This window comes from Podospora pseudoanserina, chromosome 3, assembly GCF_035222485.1.
Source record: "Podospora pseudoanserina strain CBS 124.78 chromosome 3, whole genome shotgun sequence".
Classification (NCBI taxonomy): Eukaryota; Fungi; Ascomycota; class Sordariomycetes; order Sordariales; family Podosporaceae; genus Podospora; species Podospora pseudoanserina.
The window spans coordinates 244,055-262,827 of NC_085922.1; the positions used below are offsets into that span (position 1 = coordinate 244,055).

The following is an 18,773-nucleotide window of genomic DNA, read 5'->3' on the forward strand; positions in this document are numbered from 1 at the left end:
CTACGGCGAGGTGGACAGGGGTTGCGTGTGCCGGCGAATCGGGAGGAGGACTGCCCTGTCCTGTCCAAAAGGATGCCCGCGAGGGAACCTGGAACGTAGGCAGCGGCAGGCCCGCCAGTGTTTCTCCAACCCAGACTTTGAACTTTGATCTTTCTAAGGTAGGGGTATCACCGTCCAGTGTCAATTCTCTCGACCATGTCCAGCTGTTCCAACGCATTCGCATTATCATTCTCCTAGCCTGAGCTGCCACGGACAACCACCCAAACACCGCCGCCGGGCAGCACGTTACCCCAGCGAGGCGCCTGGGCACATCGTCGTCGCGCCCGCTCTAATCTCCCGTCGTCCGTCCTCCCCATTCCATATTCGTAACATCGAGACTCCAATAGACATGGACGCTGCCACTCTGCTGCGCCAGACCATTGGCGCGTATGCCCCGCGACCACTCCAGCCAGGCCATTTTAACTACCCACGCCGTCCGCCGCCCTCGCATCTCGGCCATTTTGGAGAAAACCTGAGCAATGGGCCGGCCCAACACCAAGGGACGGTGCATACCTTGACAGCATGCTGCAGGTGCAGACAGGTACAGCCCTCACTCCCAGGGATCCTTACCCTGTAATGCTGCAGAGCTGCTTTTGTCTGAGTAGGTACAACCTGAGCTGACGCTTGCCTATCAACGTAGAGGAAAACGAAATGCGATCCAGCCCTCCCACGATGTAGTCCCTGCGACCGCGCCGGCCAGACATGCGAGTACTTCGACACGACAAAAAACCGCAAGATGAACCGGACCTACGTTGTAGACCTCCAAAAAAAGGTCCAGCGTCTAGAGGCCGAACTCGAACAGCTCACGGGGGAGGATCCAAACGATGACGACGACATGGTAACGCCAGGCGGGCTGGTTCATTTGGACAAAAAGTCCGTCGAATCCCCTCGGTATCTGGGCCCCAGCAGCGGCATCGCGATGACGCGCATTCTCATGGAGGAGGCGAAACGCTATACCGACTCCCTCCGCATCTCTTCCTTGATCCCGGAATTACGCTCCAGGAGAATCGACCAGCGGGACCGTATGCAAAGCGTTGTCATGGGAAGCTTCAGCGGACCCTCAGGTCCCAGGGCAGTCGACTTTCCCTTGACGGCCGATATTCCTGCCAAAGAGTTCCCCACGAGAGCCATGACAGAGAACCTGTGGAGAGTTTTCAAAGAAAGAATACAAGTATTCACCCCGGTTTTCCATGAGACTGTCTTTGCTCAAGATCTCGAGGCCGTTTTCAATGGTGATACGGACCACTACCGCCTCTTTGCTGTCAACATGATGATTGCCATCAGTCTGGCCAAGGTCGACAGGTGGGCCGGATTGCCAGATACATACTACCTTGCTGCCATGGAGCATTTCGACCACGTTGTCAGACCAAAGGATCTGAAGACCTTACAATGTTTGATCTTGATCGTACAGTACTCGCTGCTGATGCCCATCAAGATTGCCGTTTACCACGTGGTTGGGCTTGCCATCAAAATATGCCAGCAATGGGCCCTCGGGGACGAAAACACATGGGCCATGGGTGACAGCGATCTTCAAAGCCTTGATTTGAAGAGAAGGTTGGTCTGGATTGTGCTCACGACCGAGTTGGGCCTCGCCCATATGCTGGGACGCCCCAGCGGGTTTTCGAGAACCGGTGACATGATAAAGGTGAAGTTCTTCGAGACGGTTCAGGATGAGGACATCACGCCAGATGCGACGCCCGAGAGCATCCTACAGGGTCGCTTCTGTGAACGGAAAACCATCGCCATACATTACTGCAAGATGCGGCTGATGCAGGCCGAGATCCGGCGGGTGCTCTACGAACAGGAACGACCGGCACGAACAACGGATGTAGATCCTTGGGTCCAGCAAATGGACCAAAAGTTGAAGGATTGGCTGGACTCTTGTCCAGAACAGCCTCCCCTGTTCAAGCCTTGGTAGGTGGGCATATCAGAACTCGTTTCTTCAAATGGCTGACCGGTATTGATTCAGGTTTACAAACCGATATCACGCCGTCATGATCATTCTCTACCGGCCATCACCCCAAGTGCTTAAGCCAACTGCCAGGGCGGCTAGAATTTGCTTTGAAGCAGCAAAGTCCATCATCACATCCTCTTCGACAGGACCTGATCGGGAGCAGCCCACGTTTGACCGGACATGGGTGTTCCTGCAGACCATCAACTCGTCGCTCAATGCCCTTCTCTGGTCTATTGGGTACCCTGAGGTTCGAGCCCAAAACAGCCGCGAGGATGTCGAGCAGCTTGTCCAGGATGGCATCAACATTATCACAAACTTCCACCCCAAATGGCCAGGCGTGCAAGAGGCCATCAACCTGTACGAAGTCTTGTCAAAGGCTTGTCTGCAGAGCTACACAGCCAAAGTTACGTTTGAGTTGTCGTCCCCCATGCCCAGTGCGCCCAACGGCCACTTCAAGTCGCCGTTTTTGACTGAAGACGGCAATTCTCCCGACTCGGAGAACTCGTCACCGCAAGGCCAACAGTCACACTCGGCAACATCTCTCTTCAGCAACCAGTCGCCATTCGGGTACAACATCGAGCCCCCTTATAACTTTGACCAGGGTGCCGAATATACGAACCAATCGCCGTTTCAAAACCAGCCCGCCTTTCGGTCAAACTCAATCTTCATGAACCCGATAAGCTCCTTGACAGATGCACACGGCCGGCGACTCTCTGAACTGGCTCCCGAGTCCACTCCCTACCAAACCCCGGCCGCAGAGCGAAAGGCAGGCACGCCGCCGATGCCTACAGGGACAGCAAGCTCGCTGCCAACTCCGCCAGAGTCGCTCCCGCCACCATCGGCAAAGTCCAGTCACATGAGCCTTTCGCCACGATTGGTTGGCACACCTCGAGGTCCAAGCCCGACTCCCACGCCAACGCTCCATCATGCAAGCCCACTGCCAATGGTCACCCGGCACAGTCCTGTTCCCGCTACTCATGGACTTGCTGAGTACGGCTTTGGGCAACCCTATGGGCAGCAACAGCCTGGCCCACCAACCTCCTCCATGGCGGCTCCATCCAACATTCCAGCCTTCACAATCCCTCCTATTCCAGGCTCCAATGCCCAAAGAGCAACGAGAGTGACCAACTGGAGCAACCCGCCCGCACCGATACTCCAACCACACACGTTTGCAGGTGCCAACTCGGCCAGCATCTGGGAGCCCCCAACCCAGCAGCAAGGAGGTTATGCCTTTGCTGGCTCCAGCCTTCAACATCCACCACCAGCGCAGTTCTCTCTGCCACCAGCGCCAGCAATACAGCATTCCGCCCAACCACAACAACAACAACAACCACAACAACAACAACCACAACAACAACAACACCAAACCCTTCAACCACGATCCCATCATCCACCATCACACCAGCTACAACCACACCAGCTACAACCACACCAGCAGCTGCACCAACAACAGCTCCAACAGCAACAGCAGCAACTTCAACAACAACAGCAACAACAACAAACTCAACAGGCCTACAACCCCTACAGCCCGTACCACAACCTACCGATGGAAGGCGCCCCGTGGCATAACTCTACCTCAGCCGGGGGTCTCCTCTCGTGGGAAGGGTACGGGAACCAGTACTTTGGCAATGAGCGCCACGATAGCTTGACGCAGGAGCAGCAGACGCAGCTGCTCAACATTCTGGAAGCGGATGGCATGAGTGATATTTCTGCGTATCTTGCCACTGGCAACGCTGCCAACGGTGGCCACGGCACTGGGAATTGGTAGATGCTTGTGACATGGATAGACACTGGGCATGTTGTTTTATTTGTGATGGGGTCATATTCACCTTGGAACTTGTGTGTGTGTGTGTGTGTGTGGGGGGTGGAAGGGGGCTACAGGAGTTGACGGGATACCTAAGCGTTGATTTTACTCATTTCTTTTTGTGTCTGGTTGTTCTTGGATACAAGTAGGTTTGCAGATTATGGCCACTGTGTTACTTTGTACAGTTGGTGGATTTGTATATAGACTATTTTTCAACACAAAACATCAACGAGTCGGTTGGGCCCCTTCCCTTCTACTTGGTACAATGATATCGCAGTCATGCAGCCAACCAGCCAGCATCTAAACCTTCTCCGCCTCACCCCCAGGAGCAGCAACCTTTTTGACCGTCCTCTTCCTCCTCTTCTTCCCATCCCCGGGAACGATCCCCGCATTGGGCGGCGCATCCAACACCCACCTCGCCACGGCCAAAGCCCTATCGCTCCCAACAGGGTACTCCTTCTCGAGCTCATGCCTACCTGGCCCACCACCATTCCCGTTCCCTTGGGCACGAGCAACAACCCCGCCATTCCCATCGCTCGTGACCTTTTGCCCGTCAATGTCTAAATCCCCGATTGCCCCTTCTAAACTAGACCCATCATCATCCTCATTATCATGATCATTTGCCGGGAGTTGTTGTTGTTGTTGTTGTTGTTGTTGTTGTTGTTGTTGTTGTTGTTGTGGTTGTTGTGGTTGGTGTGGTTGTCCAGCCACAACACCGGATGTTATCTGCGCGCGTAGCTCAGCCACGGCATTCGCAAGCTGGTAGTCGTGCTCCGCCCTCAGCTGCCTGGCCAGCACGGCCTGCCGGAAGCTCGGCTCGTCGCTCACTCGCTCGTCGCCCAAGGCGTCGAGAACAATCTGGTGATGCAAGCGGTCCTTGCGCTGTTTTTCTGTCTCGACTGGGACAGGAAATGGGAAAGGGGAGGGAAGCTCCTTCAGTTCGGTGGATACTTCTGATCCGGTGGTGTCTAACGACGGCAGTGCAGGTTTGGACTGCGGCGGCTGGTGCTGAAGATGATGCAGCGGAGAGGAACCATTCGGGTGCAAAACGGGCACCGGAGCTGGCGCGCAGAGATCATCCCATGCACCTGCTAGCTGGATCCAGTTTCCTCCTGCGCGCAGGACCTCGACCCAGTCAGCGCGGGCGGGGGAGCGACTAGCTTGGAAGGCTGGGTAGCCGTCTGCTAGGCGGGCCAGGCGGGCGACCATGTAGGCGTGGCGGAGGAGCTCCTTGGCCGAGGTCTGGATGAGACAGTGGCAGAGTAAGAGAGCGTGGAGAGCGTCGGCCAAAAGGGGGTGGTATGTCAGTGTTTCTGTGATGACGGGAGAAAGAACGGGCGGAGGTGGCTGGTGTGCCTGCAGGGAGGCTAGGTCCGTGATGGGATACGGCGGGAGATCTGGTGGTGGCGAAGGAGCAAACAGATCCGAGAGGACGTAGATGCGGTGTGGTTTCTGTGTGGTTCTCTCGTCGTTTCCAACGGGCGACGCAGACTTGGTGGTGTGGCGGGGAACACGGACGCCGTTGGCGATAGAGTTCACCTTGCGGGCAAAGTCCTCGGCGATGTCCAAGGGTAGATCGGGCGAGTACTCGAAATGGGAAAGGTAAGTCATGTAGTCACGAAGCGCCCGCTTCGCATTCTGTCTCACATGCTGCCTCGCCTCCAGAACCTCGGGGGACAATGGCGGGGAGGCCTGGTCGCCGTCGCTGTCCGGTTCTGGCACTTGGGGAGAGCCGTCGGGGAAGGCTGCGTCAACATGCTGGCAGGCCATGGTGAGATAGACTCCAGCACGTTGGAACAAAAGCTGTGTCTCCAGGCTGCTCGGCTGCTCTTCTTCCTTCAAGACAACATCCTCGGTTCTTCGCGCCGTCCTTTGCGCCACTTGCTGCTCGGCTTCGGCCTCCTTTCCTGCATAACGGTGGGGTGGTCGGCGAAGGCGATGGACCCTCAGAGCGTCTGTGAAATCGGCGACGGCCCCTTGAAAGTCCTCCTTGAATATCTTGACGATGCCTCGAGTCCTCAGAGGCTCTGGATCCGAGGGATTCTCGTGTATCGCTTCGTCCAATGGCTGCAAGCTCGTGCATTCGGCGAGCTGTCGACTCGGAATCTTTTCGTGAAAGAAGTGCACATACTTGGCGTCGCTGTCGTCCGGACTCCGTTGAAGCACCAAAGAAGCAACCTCCTCCAGTGCCGAAGCGCTCTGCATGGTTGAGACGCTACAGGCTACTTCATCCAGCTTGTACGCCTTGCAAAGCTTGTGGGTCGCATCTTTTCGCATTCGATGTTTTCTCTCCGGACTTAGCTTTGCTTGGTTTCCTGGACGAAAGCCAAACCCAAGGCCCAACGCGGCTGCATGGTGTAGGCCGGGGATGCTCTGCTGGCTGAGAGAAGCAACGCCGCTCGCCGCGCGCACAGCCAGGTCAATGGCCTCGTCGACGAGTCTCCTAATCTTGACGAGGTCGAAAAACACGGCAGGATCGATCGGGCGGGGTCGAGGGGTGTTGTAATTGATATTGGCCAGAGTCTCAATGACCTCGGGGGGAAGCTGGAGCCATGGGCCGTGGAAGGCGGATATGTATCGCCAGTGTCTAGGAGTTGACAAGACACCAAGTCAGCAGGGGGGAACAGCAGGCAGTGCAGGACATTGGGCGCACTTGTTTCTGCATATTATGAGTTGCTGCTGGGACCTGACCAGTTTCTGGTGACCGAGGTCGCTTTCAGCCTCGACGAGGTCCTCTTGGGACGAAGACTTCTTTTTGGCCATGGCTGTTTGTTATGAGGGCTGTTTGGAGGAGGGACAGACGGACAAGAGTCTTTTACGGCCAACAATGGACGGAGAGAAGCGGTCGAAATATGGCCATTGGAGTTACCCCAAACGTCCGTGATCCATGTTAAAACTGGAACTGGAACTGGAACTGAAAATCAGAGGTTCGACTAAGCTTCCGGCCGAGGTGGGTGGTATGCGACTGCCCTGGGTAGGTACTGAGAAGGACCCCTTCGTGGTACATATGACGCGGGTTTTCCACCACCCCACAAAATGCCAAGACTATCACGTGAACCCCTCGCTTCGACCTCTTGCATATATTTCTCGGTGAGAATTACATTCCAACAAACGGTCACTTTCATTCTTTGCAAAATTATTACTAAACAGACCCGTAGTAGGTACATTCTCTCTTCCACCAAGCGAAAAAAAAAAAAAAAAAAGCCAAGGACGCGCAAACAAGTGTAAATGTGAAGAAATGACGAGAAGAGAGACAGAGCCTCCAGATCCATGGCGCATATTACATGATGTGAACGCCCTACCACGGTGTGGGAAGGGCGGCACGACCGTTGATGACTGGGGTGGGCAGGTAGCAGTCGGAACCTGTCGTCGATCCGCCATCGCCGGGCTTTTCCAGCAAGTGTCAGCCATGCTTGGTCTCGTTTGAGACGTCAGAAAAAAGGTACTCACCTGCAGCTCACTGCAGCAAAGAGGGACGGCTTGGGTAGCTGGGCACGGCGCGTGGCTGAGCACGAATTCACCATCGCCTGTTGTTGTTTTTTGTCATGGTCAGCAGCGCTTGATGAAGGAAGGGGAAGAAGGGTAGGGAGCTCACATCCGAGACCGATAAGTCCACCCAACAAGCCACCGGCGACACAGCATTGGGCAAAAGCGTCGCCGACATTGCACTGGAAGGAACGGAATGCAGTCACGATGGGCAGGGTGGTAAAGGTGACGCTGCTGGCGGTCGAGGTCGTAGTGGACGTGGTGATCGAGGTGCTGGGTGTCGCCGTGGTGCCAGTGAAGACGTCGACCGTGATGGTGCTGTACGCTGTGATGACGCTGATGGACCGGGTCGTGGTGGTCCCTGTGGGATCGGCTGTGTTGAAAACCGACACACGGAAGGCTGTGGGAGAGATAAGGACCGTCTGGATCGGGTGGACCGACACGTCTCTCCACATGATACAGGAGCAGGCGTAGTTGACCCGATTGACCGGCTCGGCCTCCCAGACAGCTGGCCGCGCAACAGCGGGCGCCTCTCCTTCTGCGCAGTACTCGGCCTCGGGCGCGTCACTGCGCTTGGCCTTGGGAATGAAAAAGGTTGGCGAGGAGGTGATGGTTCCCGAAGTGGACGTTGTGGTGGTGGTCGTCGTGGTGGTAGATGGGTTGCCTCCGTTCAAGAGGACACCCACACACAGACGCGCACCCAACACAAGGTTGCTGCAGAACCGGTTGATGCCGGGGTTGAGGTCCCGCAGCTGGCTGAAGGTGAGGCCATACGCCGAGTAGATCGAGTAACATGTATCCCCAGCCGCGACAACGTGGACTCCGCCGCAGACCAGTGTCGAAGTAGCCGACGTGCTTGTGGTGGTGGTGGAAGAAGTCGTGGTGGTGCTGGTGGTGCTGGTCACCCGGACATCAGGGAGAGTCGTGGTTTCTGTAGTCGAAATAGTCTCCCTTTGCACTCCAAAGCTAGCCAGGTCGAAGCTCAGCGTGATGGTTGAGGTCCTGGTCCGGGCATAAACAAGAGAGGAGCAGTATCGTACCGCGTCGAGCCAGTCCTGGTTGACAGCCTCGCGGAAGCGAACTGCCCGGAGCAGACGATCATTCTCGCAGACCCTGTTGATCTGGGTGAAGGTCAAGGGGTCGGGGTTTTGAGCGAGGGCTGAGCCCACCAGCACCGTCCAGGATACTACAAGCTGCGTCAATTTCATGTTGGCTTCGTCCAGGTGTGTCTGATCCGGGCTGGGGTGAGATGACTGGAGAGAGAGAGGTTACAAGAAGACAGCGTGGTGTTCAAACATAAATCATGGTTTCGGTTCTGATGTTGATGCAAGCCGGAATGCCCAACAGTCGCGTCGCGAGTAAACAAATTTCGTTGACTCCATTCCAACATGACTCCCTCTGCTGAGACACTTTCCAAAGCTCGGGACACCCTGTCTGTCCTCCCTTTTCAAAAGACGTGTTGGTATCATGAAATTGCACCACAGACTCTTGGTGGTGGCATGCGATCTTCTCTTGAATTGTCTCAACTTCTCCCTGTGCCTTGCCAGCTCCTGTAAAGCTCAGCTTGGTGTCTTACTGTCATTAGGGTCAAGAATTTCCATGAGGAGAATATGATTTCACTACTTTCTGGCAATAGATCGATCGGTAGTGCCCAGGCTGCCTCTTCCAAAACAGCTGTTGGGCTGGGTGTTCCTTGCACCCGTCAGTAGCAACAATAAGGGTAGCCATCGTTATCATGTTTCAACATCAAGCGATGATAGAGATCCACATATCCCCAGCAAATTAACACATCATATCATTACAACCGCCCCATTCCCACCGCTGATCACTGCCTGCCATACCCAAACCTCGCCTCGTGGTCATATATACTCGGCATATTGTACAGCTCATGATCCTCCTCCGCCGCCTTGGGCTTTCTAGCACTTGTACACCTCCACAAGCAAAAATAGAGGGGGACCAACAGTATAAACATGCCCCCTGCCAGAACTGCATACCCCAACATGACCAACCTTGTCTGCTCCGACAGTTTCAGCCCCCTTTTTTTTTTTTCCCATGTTAGCATTCGTCCAAATTTCACGGCCATCACGCAAGCACTCACAATCCATTATTCACCAACAACGCGACCCAAATCCCCCTCCCACCCCAAGCGTGCACCTGCTTCACCCACCCTCCATTCCCAACCACCTCCTGCCCCCCCGCTGCTCGCCTCCTGACCCAACCCCCCCATCCAACCATGACCACCATCACCGCCACAGTCAACAACCCCAAAACCTGGTGCCCTGTTCCCATCTTGCTCGTAAGAACATGCTGCCCACTGATGACAAGCCCCGGCACCATCGCGCCCAGGGTAAATAGAAAGTAGATACTCCCAGTCGCAACATGCAGCTTGGGCCACTTCCTCCCCAGGAAAGCCGCAACAAGATTGTCGAATGGTGCGATGGCCAGGGCCACAATCGCAAACAGGATCCCGTGCGCGGTGGCGGCTTTGTTGCTTGACTTTTTGAGGGAGGGGTCATCATCCGGGAAGGTGACGTGCTGAGTTATGTTTCTTGGTGGCCCCACCCCGCCGGGGCCGGTTGATTTGGAGATGTCGATGTTGAAAATGCCGTGGGCGACGTGGCGTCGGATGCGGGCGTCGAGGTCGTCGGTGGAGAAGGCGCCCGAGTTGGGGCCTACGGCGAACATTATCGGTGCGGTGGGGGTGTTGTTGGTCGGGATGGGGGGGTTGAAGGGGGCGGATTGGCTTTGGAGGTTGCGGCAGCTGTGGCATGTGCCGTTGGCCGTCATTTGGCCTGTTTTTGGGGAGAGCTCGCTGCCAGGGTGGAGGGTGATGCGGAGGGGGTGGTGGGTTGGTTCCGTGTTGCCGCTGGTGAAGGGGTTAGTCGACGATTATTAGGTGAGGAAAATGTGTGGAGGGGGGTCTACTTTGTGAACCGTGGGCTGACGGTGACTGATTTGCGGTCTGCAGATGGGTACATCACCAAAATTACCGAGTTTGCCATGCTGGACCCGAAGCCAATGGCCGAGTATTGATACCAATCTGGAGAGCTGACGTAAAAGTTGATATCGTTTGAGCCATCGTCTGGGAGGTTGATGGAAATGATGGTGTTGGCCTCAGGGATAAAGACATTTGAAGCATTGGTCTGACCCAAGACGAGATGTAATTGTGAGATGAGGTCTGTAGGTAGGTAGGTTAGTTCAACACCTGCAGATCCAAGCTGTACAAACTTACAAAACATGAGCCATAGTAGTGATGAGGCCATATTCGCTTTTAACCTGTTGCCAGGAACTTGAACACCGTGGAGAACGACCAAGAGAAATGGAGACTCAAAGAAAGAGAACTCCGGACCACATCATGTATTATCATCATCATCAAGATGGAAATGGCCGTGCAAAACAATGCAACCATGCAGATGTGCTTGCCGTCGGGATGTAGTTGTCGGCGGCTAACATCTCCAGCTCTCCCTTGTCATTGGCTAGCCCTGTACTTGGAAGCGCTGCGCGCACCGTGACGGCAATACGCCTAGCACTTGCACCCCCAATCAACGACCTGTCACACGCAACCCGTTGGTGACAAAGGCCCAAAAATAGGCAAGCGGCAGTTGCCGGCTTTTGCAACTGGTGAAACTTATTAGCATCCTAGAAATGGCCCAAGCTAATTTTCCTTTCAAGGTATCCAAGTCTAGAGAACAGATGGTGTGAATTTTCCCATGACAGGTTGGTTCTACAAAATGTGTAGAAGTTGTTTAAAAACTCATTTAGAAACGGACTGGGGTGGAGCTCCGTATTGCCCTACCTACCTATCCTCTGAATACTGGAACCAGAAGCTTCCAGGGCGTGCATTGCTTGACTGCCAGTAATCAAAGAAGGAAACAACTGAGATACCCACGATAAACACAAGTGCTTAAACTATTCTAAGCTCTATGCTTCACTAAAAAAAAAAAAAAAAAAAGGATGTCGTTCAGATCATGTTTTGTTTATAACAGTGGGGTTTGCCCATGAGCCCCTGAAGCATGAACGACCCTAACTCTAAATCTCCCTTTGGTGACAACCAGAGTCTAATTTAACCACCTGCTAGACTCTCAAAGCAACTATTCAAAATCCTTTTAACGCAATTTAACCTAGAGGATGTCTGGATTGACAATTAAAACCACTCTTGACAACCCAGGCTGTGAATTATGTAAAAAAACTATGAAGCCGGTTTGCCAACATCATACGTTAGAATCCAAGCAAGACATTTTATTTTAATGATTTGCCACTTCTCATGAGTATCAAAAGTATCATGGGATTTTAAGAAAAGAAATGTATCTTGATACTGGCAGGAAACAATGTGGGCACATGTCAGCTGTGACAAAATGATTCTTTTGAAACAAAGCATGTTAGAACAAGTCTCACGCAAAGTCGTTCAACGCCGGAAATGATCCCCCTTTATCTCATAGAGGTATTTGCTGCACAAATTTGCGTCTTGCATATCTAGGGACGAGAATCTATAGAGTCTAACAACTTTGGTTATTTGTAGTGCTTAGGTAAATGAGTAGGTGTAACCTTTCGCTCATTCAAAGTGGATCGCGATTAGAAACCTACATCATCCACAAGCAAGTAAATACAGAAACATGGTTGTATTGTAAAGGTCAAAAACAATTTGATACATCAAGCCTTCGGGTTTGCACTGGTAGCATGGCAGAGTCTTGGATCCAGAACCGATTGGTGCCAACGTTTCACCAGGTCCTATCATTTTCCATTTTCGTTGACACAACAGCACCATATGACTCGCATCTTGCATTAGCCGACCGATTTTGTGCTGAAAGACAGCCGACGAGCCTGAGAAACATAACAGCTGTGAGGAAATAACTGGTCAAATCTGGGTCGAGCTAGCTGGTCTGCGCTGGGTTCTGCATGTTGTGTGAGGTGGCGGGAAAGACATCATTGACCGCTTGTTTTGGATTCTCTGGACAGCAACATCCCACCTAAAAGGTCTGCTGCCGTTCTCAGTTTTGAGCAAAAGGATCACATGATTTGCTATCCTACTTTTGCTGTTCTCCATTGGACTTGTGTCGGTTATTGCACCTTGCCACCCGGTTACTTTAACCTCTTTGCGGTATCGCCACGCTGGCCTCCAAGATCACCCAAAAGACAAGTTGCCGTAGTTCCGACCGGATCCTGCACCGTTTGGGCTTCAGGACTGGAACTCAACAGCTCTGCATTGTGGTGTAGGGTTCCGCTACCCTCACCCACACAGACGTTTAAGTACCATGTGAGCCTGACTGACACCATTCTCATAGAATCATTGGCACTCAAAAGTGGGTTAAACCTGTATTATATTATAAACCATACCTCAGAAGTAAATTTATGGTCCTTTAAAGTGTCTTTAAAGGCCCATGTACTTTTTTTCAACGCATATGAATTAGCTGTAAAGGCCCAACGATTATCCTTCGAGGTGTGGTTTATAATATAATGTGGGTTCAATCCATTTTTGAGTGCCAATGATTTTGTGGTGAGGGTGCCTGAACGTGGGGCATATGGAAACCCGACGGTGACCTGTGCATGACTTTTCCCATTATTTTGCTGAGGTTCTGATCATCGTCGAAGTCCAGAACGCGGCACCTTTCCTGACCTGAACCCAGCCCAGCTACGTCATCAAGGAAGATGGGGTCGTTCGGCAAAGTGGTCAGCTGGTGTCTGTGATCCTTATTTCCATTGGGCATTGACCCGAGTTGATACATGTAATTATTATCTGACAGTGAACCTTTCGGCAAAATGACAGATAACCATAGAAAACGCAAAATAAAAAAGCAGCAAAACACCAAAGCCAACAGAGGAGATCATGTCTCATGGTATCATAAGTTCATCAAGCCAGCAGTACATGGTCCTGAGACCACTTTGAGTCAATCTTTCGCCCGCGCCTCCTCCTGTCATGCGCCAAAAAACACTAATTTTTATGCCGATACATGTTGTTCGAAATGAAAGCGTCACTCGAAAGGCCTTCGCTCGGGGACGGAAACCTCGGGAGCGCAGCCGGTAATGTGCAAACAGGGAGAGTCTAGCACCCAGACAGCGTGTGCAATGGCCACGCATTTTTGATGAGGGGATGTGTTAGGCTCGATCTGTTGTCCACGCCTCTCTAGAGTCGTGTTGAGAATCAAGTGTTGGCATGCCCGGCTTACGCGGGTGTGCATCATATTAAAGAATACGAGGATGCGGTGGCGGAGTATAAGTTCTGGGTCATCCGAATAGGAGTGTTTCCCGACTTGTCGGGTGGCTGTGTGTCTCGGAAACACATCACGCCGATGGGGTAATTGTGATACGGAACAGGTCGCGCTTTAGCTATGGTTTGGTGATTAGTTCCTGATAGTGAACAGATGATTGACAGAAATTGAGGCCTACCTGGACCGCCCAGCGTCCACTGTATTCTGTGTCGAGATACTGCTTCAACTCGGTGGATGTTACTCGGTTGACAGGGACAGTGTAGACACCGTCTGTGACTTGTTCAACCCCCTTGATAGGTGGTTGATTTCGTACTCTAGGGGCTGAGGGTTTAGACATTGGGATGAGATGAAGCAGGTCGGATCAAAGCAGACAAACAGAGAAAGAGGGTGGAATGGGTGATGCCAAGAAAGCGGATGCCTTGAGAACCCAGAGATGCTTGCTATCACACCAAGAAAACATGAACGAAGAACATGTGAGGACAAGTGTGCCCAGAGGCATTTATATAGAACATTTGTGGTCGTGTCGCCCCTGGACCACCAGATGAGACACAGTACATCCCTGGATGGACCTAGGTTCAATCCGACCAATAGCGTTCCTGTTTGGCCCCCCACTGTTTTCGCCCCCTGGGCAGGTCCGTGGGCAGAGAAGCGCAGCCACTTGCTCAGTGCGACTTGGCCGTCGGGTCTGGGTAAAGATTGTAGACAACTCCTCTGAGTACGCGGTTGTGCATTTGTCTTCTGACTCCTGAATCTAGACCTGGATTTCATCTTTCTTGCTAACGGCGTGACGCGTTGGTTTACTCATCTTCTGACACATCTTTGCTCTTAGCTACTGCTCGGTCACCTGGAACTCCTGGCATGTTACATCGTACCCTAACCCTTGTGGTCCAAACGCACACCAGTACTCCACTCACGAAAATACGTGTTTGGTCATGACAGTAGCGTATTTCAGCTCCCTCATGTCATGGCTAACTGTAATTGGTGATATGTCCGCGGTTATGCCACCGTAGGCAGATTCATTTCTCGGGCGAGAAAGGTGTGTCGAACAATTGGAGACAAAACGTAATTGACCTGAAGATGGGCCTCACCTTTCCAGGGAGCCGAGAGGGATGGCTTGGACGCCGCAAGGGAATCTCAGCGACGGCTCTTATCCTGCGGTTCGATGGCACATGTCAAAAGTCCCCGGCTCATTTGAGGTTTGTTGGTTGCCTCGCGGGGTCCGGCGGGAAATATATGCCTTGCAAGATCAGCACCATCTGCTGCGCCACTAAGCTGCAGGAATACTGGCACTTCCTGGCGCTTGTCGTTGCATCTCTTCATGCCCTTCCATGCCCCTCCAGCCACCTCTTTATGGAAGGGAGACAATGCCTCAGCTTGGACACTTAAGCTTAAAAAGAGGACCACTGGAGATTTTCCATGATCTTTCCCTGGAAGATGTTCTAGAGTACGGTATGAGATATATTGAATGAAAATTTTTGTGTCGATAAAAGCATGCAGAACCGCTCAATTTTCCTTACGCTTCCAGGTCCTCAAGCAAAAGGTAGCACTTAGATAGCTAGCTGGTAAGGGTCCTCAGACGAGAGAAAGGCAGAGCGCGTCGGAGAGCGAACATCACCACCTAGTAGGTAGGTACACCACCCTTTTACCTACCTGCATTTGTATGCCGACTGAGGCTGGGATTGAGTTTCATGGGACGCACTATCGTGGTCCGCGGTCAACAGCCTGCTCGATTTATCAGTGCCATCATCCACAAGGCGACCGATGCAATCGTGGCTTGGGTTTTTCTCAAGGCGAGGCTCCGGGCCTGAGGTTGCCAATGGTGCCTGCATGAGGAAACTGCAGTTTCTTGCTGTTGAATGTGCCTCTTTCTCTTGCCATTGCGCGCAGTTATTTAGGAGCGCTCATCCCGGTTGCCGCGCTCACGTTGTGCTCGCCTTCTTTTTCTCATTTGAATCGAGTGGACTCTTGTATCCATGAAGTTGTTGGTGCTGCACTTTTAAGACAAGCACTTGTCTGCATTGTCTGCAGTAAACCGTCGCCAAGCATTGTCCCTTCACCAGCCATCTTCCTCCTCGCTGGCCAGGCTGAAGCGCTGCCTCGCCTTTGGCGCTAACACTCGCCGCAAATCATCTACAGCTCCGCGCACAGCACAGAGCTCCACTCTGTAAAAGAATAGAAGGTTCGTGTATACCTATCTACCAAAGAGTAGGGCTTCCTTTTTGCCTGGTACGCTGACCTCGGCCTCCAGACCGCAATGCCTCCAATTCCAAACGTTCACGTGGTGTATGACAACCGGCGAGTCCACAGGATTGATGACAGGGGCAATGAGGCTTGGTCCTACAAACATGCTCGGAAGCGCAAGACAATCAAAGTCTCCGAACAGAACCCAGAGATTATCCGACACATCAAGGACCGTCTCTACAAGACAGCCCACAAAAACAAAGGCTTCCTTGGATCCCAAGATCGTGGAATGAGATTCGTTACTCGTGCTCAGTTTGACAACATCATCACACCCGAGGCTGTTCTTCAGGTAGTCGCCAAGCTGGCGTGTTACCAAGGCTTGACAGCAAGGGATCATATGCAAATTGCCCAAGATATCTACTGGGGCACAGAAGATGGACGCCGCTCGCCCTGTCGCCGACTGCTTGCTTCCCTCATCGGGACCGGGAATTCAGAAGCACTCGGCAGCATCAAAACACTGATCGATGAAGGCCTCAGTGACACCTGTCTTCCCCTCCTAGTTAAGGAAGTCATGGAGGAGGACACGCTGATATGTGCTCACCATGAACACCAACATGCCTCCATAAACGATATGGACCTGGAGTCTCGAGAGACTTTCACCGCCCTCTGTCGATCCTTTTCAGTGCCCTTCATCAAATGGAAAGATGGCGGGAAGCACTGTCACTACGTCTTGAAAAGCGGCGGCCCTCTTCCTATGAGAGGGCCACTTCCAATGGAGAAAAACGACAAGATGAATGAGGAAGGAGACTTTGGTGAGGTCTTCAAAGTTGAGATTGACCCAGGCGACAGGGACTTCGACCCAGAGGTAAGTGAAACTTCAGATTTTACATGACTGAACGAACGTTCAAGAAACTGATACTCTGAGGCAGAAAAACACCAACTTTTTTGCTTTGAAGAAGCTTAAGAAGCATGGTGACTCGAATGGCACTTCTCGTGCGGACGAGTTCGACCTGGAAATCAGGTCGTTGATCTTCGCCGAGAGTCGAGCTTTGAAGGTACCAGGCCCGGATGATAATGGGCAAACGAAAAGGCACTTGATCCAGCCCCTTGCAACATTCGAGGTGTACGATTCCAACGATCCAGAGCCGACATTCTACTTTCTGTTCCCACTGGCAGATTGTAACCTAAAGCAATTCTGGGAGAAGAAGCGCCACGATGCGACAAGGGAAAAGCATTGTGGTTGGATGGTTGAGCAGTTTTACCTACTTGCCAAGGCCCTGCAGTGCGTCCACAATGAAAGGTCGCTGATGATCAGGTCAAAGAGAACTGATTCCAACGTCTTTTGCCGGCATGGAGACATCAAACCATCGAACTTCCTGTTCTTTGAGGACTCTCAACCCGGCGGTCTGGGCAGGTTGGTTTTGGGTGACTTTGGGATGGGTAGAATTCACCGCAAAGGATCCAGATCAAGCCAGCCGGCAGGGGAGAGAATGGCCACGCTTTCTTATCAAGCACCTGAGTTTGCCAAACAGGATGTGGTGTCTCTCAAGACCGACATCTTCAGTCTCGGATGCGTTTATTTAGAACACATTACGTGGCTTCTGATGGGCTTCGAGGCCTTGGACAAGTTTGCAGACGCCAGACTCGAGACAGATCCCGTGTACGGTTTCGAGACAGATACCTTTTACAACGTGTCACAGTCCAAAGATTCCGTGTGGCTCAAGGAGGGCGTCAAGCGTTGGATCAGGGACCTGAAGCAGCACAAAGACTGCGTGGAAGTTGTATATGATCTGTTGGAGATCATCGAGCACAACATGCTCGAAGCAAACCACCAGAACAGGATCAACTCGGTAATGTTGGCTAACAATTTGGAAGAAGTGTGGATCAAGTGGCAACGTAAGGATTCCCTCTACGGCGACAGGCACTGGAGAGAAAGTGAGATTGGTTCCAAAGCAATCAACAGGCCCAATTCCAGTGCTAAAGTGCTTGCTATTTCCAAAGAGCTCCTGTGGAAGCAAAAGGCTAACCGCGCGTCAAGACGGAAGATCGCCGACAACACCACTCCAAACGACCACCAGAACCTTCCGGTAAAGGAAATAACTACAGTCGAAAATCCTTCTGGTCGCTTCGCCCTCGAAAGGGGCAAAACTTTCCACTGGACAATGGAACTGGAACTGCAGTCTGAAGATGATAGCGGCAGCGATCGTGAACTTTCGGCAGAGAGGGCAGAGGATATAATGACGAGAGTGCGTGCTTTGCGTCGAATCAAGGCGCGAGAGCGAAACGATCAGGATGTCAATCGGTTTCAGAAGATGGACGACATCTCAAGAAGCGAAGGTGAGCCTGGTTCAACCGGCAGCCGATAGTGACAGAACGCGGTTCAACACCACAATGTCGAGAGAGAGTAAATTGTGAAGAAATGGAGGGCTCGCCGTTCAACCTCGGTATTTGTAATGTGTCCGAATCTGGCTCTCGACGTGTTCGAGCATCGTCTTGGGAATCATCAAGGTTAGTTTTCGCCGTCCTCAGACGCAAGTTCTGTACTCACATCGCTCAGTGGTTCAGGTAGACTAAGGATCCAACGGTTGTCTTTCACCTGTTTTGTGCATATTAGCTTCCAGGAGTTGAAAAAGGGGCACAAATACATACGAGATAGGGGAAGAGGGTTAGGGTTATTATATGTCTGAGGTGGAAGCTAAGGACAGAAAATGCGCAGATGCTTTACCTTGACTGCGTAATTCCCAGATGGATAGGCTGCATCAAGCCAGCTCTTCAGCTTTCGCGGATCATTGTACTTTTGTCGCATAACATGTTCGTACAAGGGTTGACAAGATTGGTGCCGTCCCATGGCGCCACGCGTGCTGGCACAGCAAGAAGGGTTGGGTTTGTTGGGTGTTGAAACGAATGCCTGATAAGCCTGTCATGGAAATGGAAGAAAGGAGAGCACAGGAAGATGGGGGAGAAAAGCCCAACTCAAGATCACATGTGTCACTTAAGGTAGCCAGTCCTCAAGCTGAGTCTCACACCGCTCCACAGAAGCTGCTGCTTTCCGGGCAGTGGAACTCTAGGAAACCAAGTTGTATGTTCTGTCCACTGTTTTGGC

At 52.4% G+C, this 18,773-nt stretch overlaps 5 protein-coding genes across 5 annotated transcripts; 2 read left to right on the plus strand and 3 right to left on the minus strand.

Annotated features, from left to right (window-relative positions):
- The first annotated feature begins 69 nt into the window (after positions 1–69).
- Positions 70–3,811, plus strand: QC764_300760 (uncharacterized protein). Its single transcript, XM_062945206.1, has 3 exons — positions 70–580; positions 680–1,953; positions 2,009–3,811. The coding sequence occupies exons 1-3, from the start codon at positions 389–391 to the stop codon at positions 3,759–3,761; spliced, it is 3,219 nt and encodes a 1,072-aa protein (XP_062801134.1). The 5' UTR covers positions 70–388; the 3' UTR covers positions 3,762–3,811.
- Positions 3,812–3,863: 52 nt separating this feature from the next.
- On the minus strand, positions 3,864–6,560 carry QC764_300770 (uncharacterized protein; the record flags this gene model as incomplete). The annotated part of the gene is made up of 2 exons (XM_062945207.1): positions 3,864–6,384; positions 6,451–6,560. The coding sequence occupies 2 exons, from the start codon at positions 6,558–6,560 to the stop codon at positions 4,098–4,100; spliced, it is 2,397 nt and encodes a 798-aa protein (XP_062801135.1). The 3' UTR covers positions 3,864–4,097.
- A 535-nt stretch (positions 6,561–7,095) lies between these two features.
- Positions 7,096–8,567, minus strand: QC764_300780 (uncharacterized protein; the record flags this gene model as incomplete). Its single annotated transcript, XM_062945208.1, has 3 exons — positions 7,393–8,567; positions 7,248–7,324; positions 7,096–7,185 (listed from the first exon to the last, which is right to left on the minus strand). Exons 1-3 carry the CDS (start codon positions 8,489–8,491, stop codon positions 7,096–7,098), a joined length of 1,266 nt encoding a protein of 421 aa, XP_062801136.1. The 5' UTR covers positions 8,492–8,567.
- Positions 8,568–8,794: 227 nt separating this feature from the next.
- Positions 8,795–10,720, minus strand: QC764_300790 (uncharacterized protein). Its single transcript, XM_062945209.1, has 3 exons — positions 10,516–10,720; positions 9,382–10,461; positions 8,795–9,319 (listed from the first exon to the last, which is right to left on the minus strand). Exons 1-2 carry the CDS (start codon positions 10,544–10,546, stop codon positions 10,205–10,207), a joined length of 288 nt encoding a protein of 95 aa, XP_062801137.1. The 5' UTR covers positions 10,547–10,720; the 3' UTR covers positions 8,795–9,319; positions 9,382–10,204.
- A 4,486-nt stretch (positions 10,721–15,206) lies between these two features.
- On the plus strand, positions 15,207–18,760 carry QC764_300800 (uncharacterized protein). The gene is made up of 3 exons (XM_062945210.1): positions 15,207–15,668; positions 15,738–16,535; positions 16,600–18,760. Exons 2-3 carry the CDS (start codon positions 15,744–15,746, stop codon positions 18,034–18,036), a joined length of 2,229 nt encoding a protein of 742 aa, XP_062801138.1. The 5' UTR covers positions 15,207–15,668; positions 15,738–15,743; the 3' UTR covers positions 18,037–18,760.
- Positions 18,761–18,773: the final 13 nt, after the last annotated feature.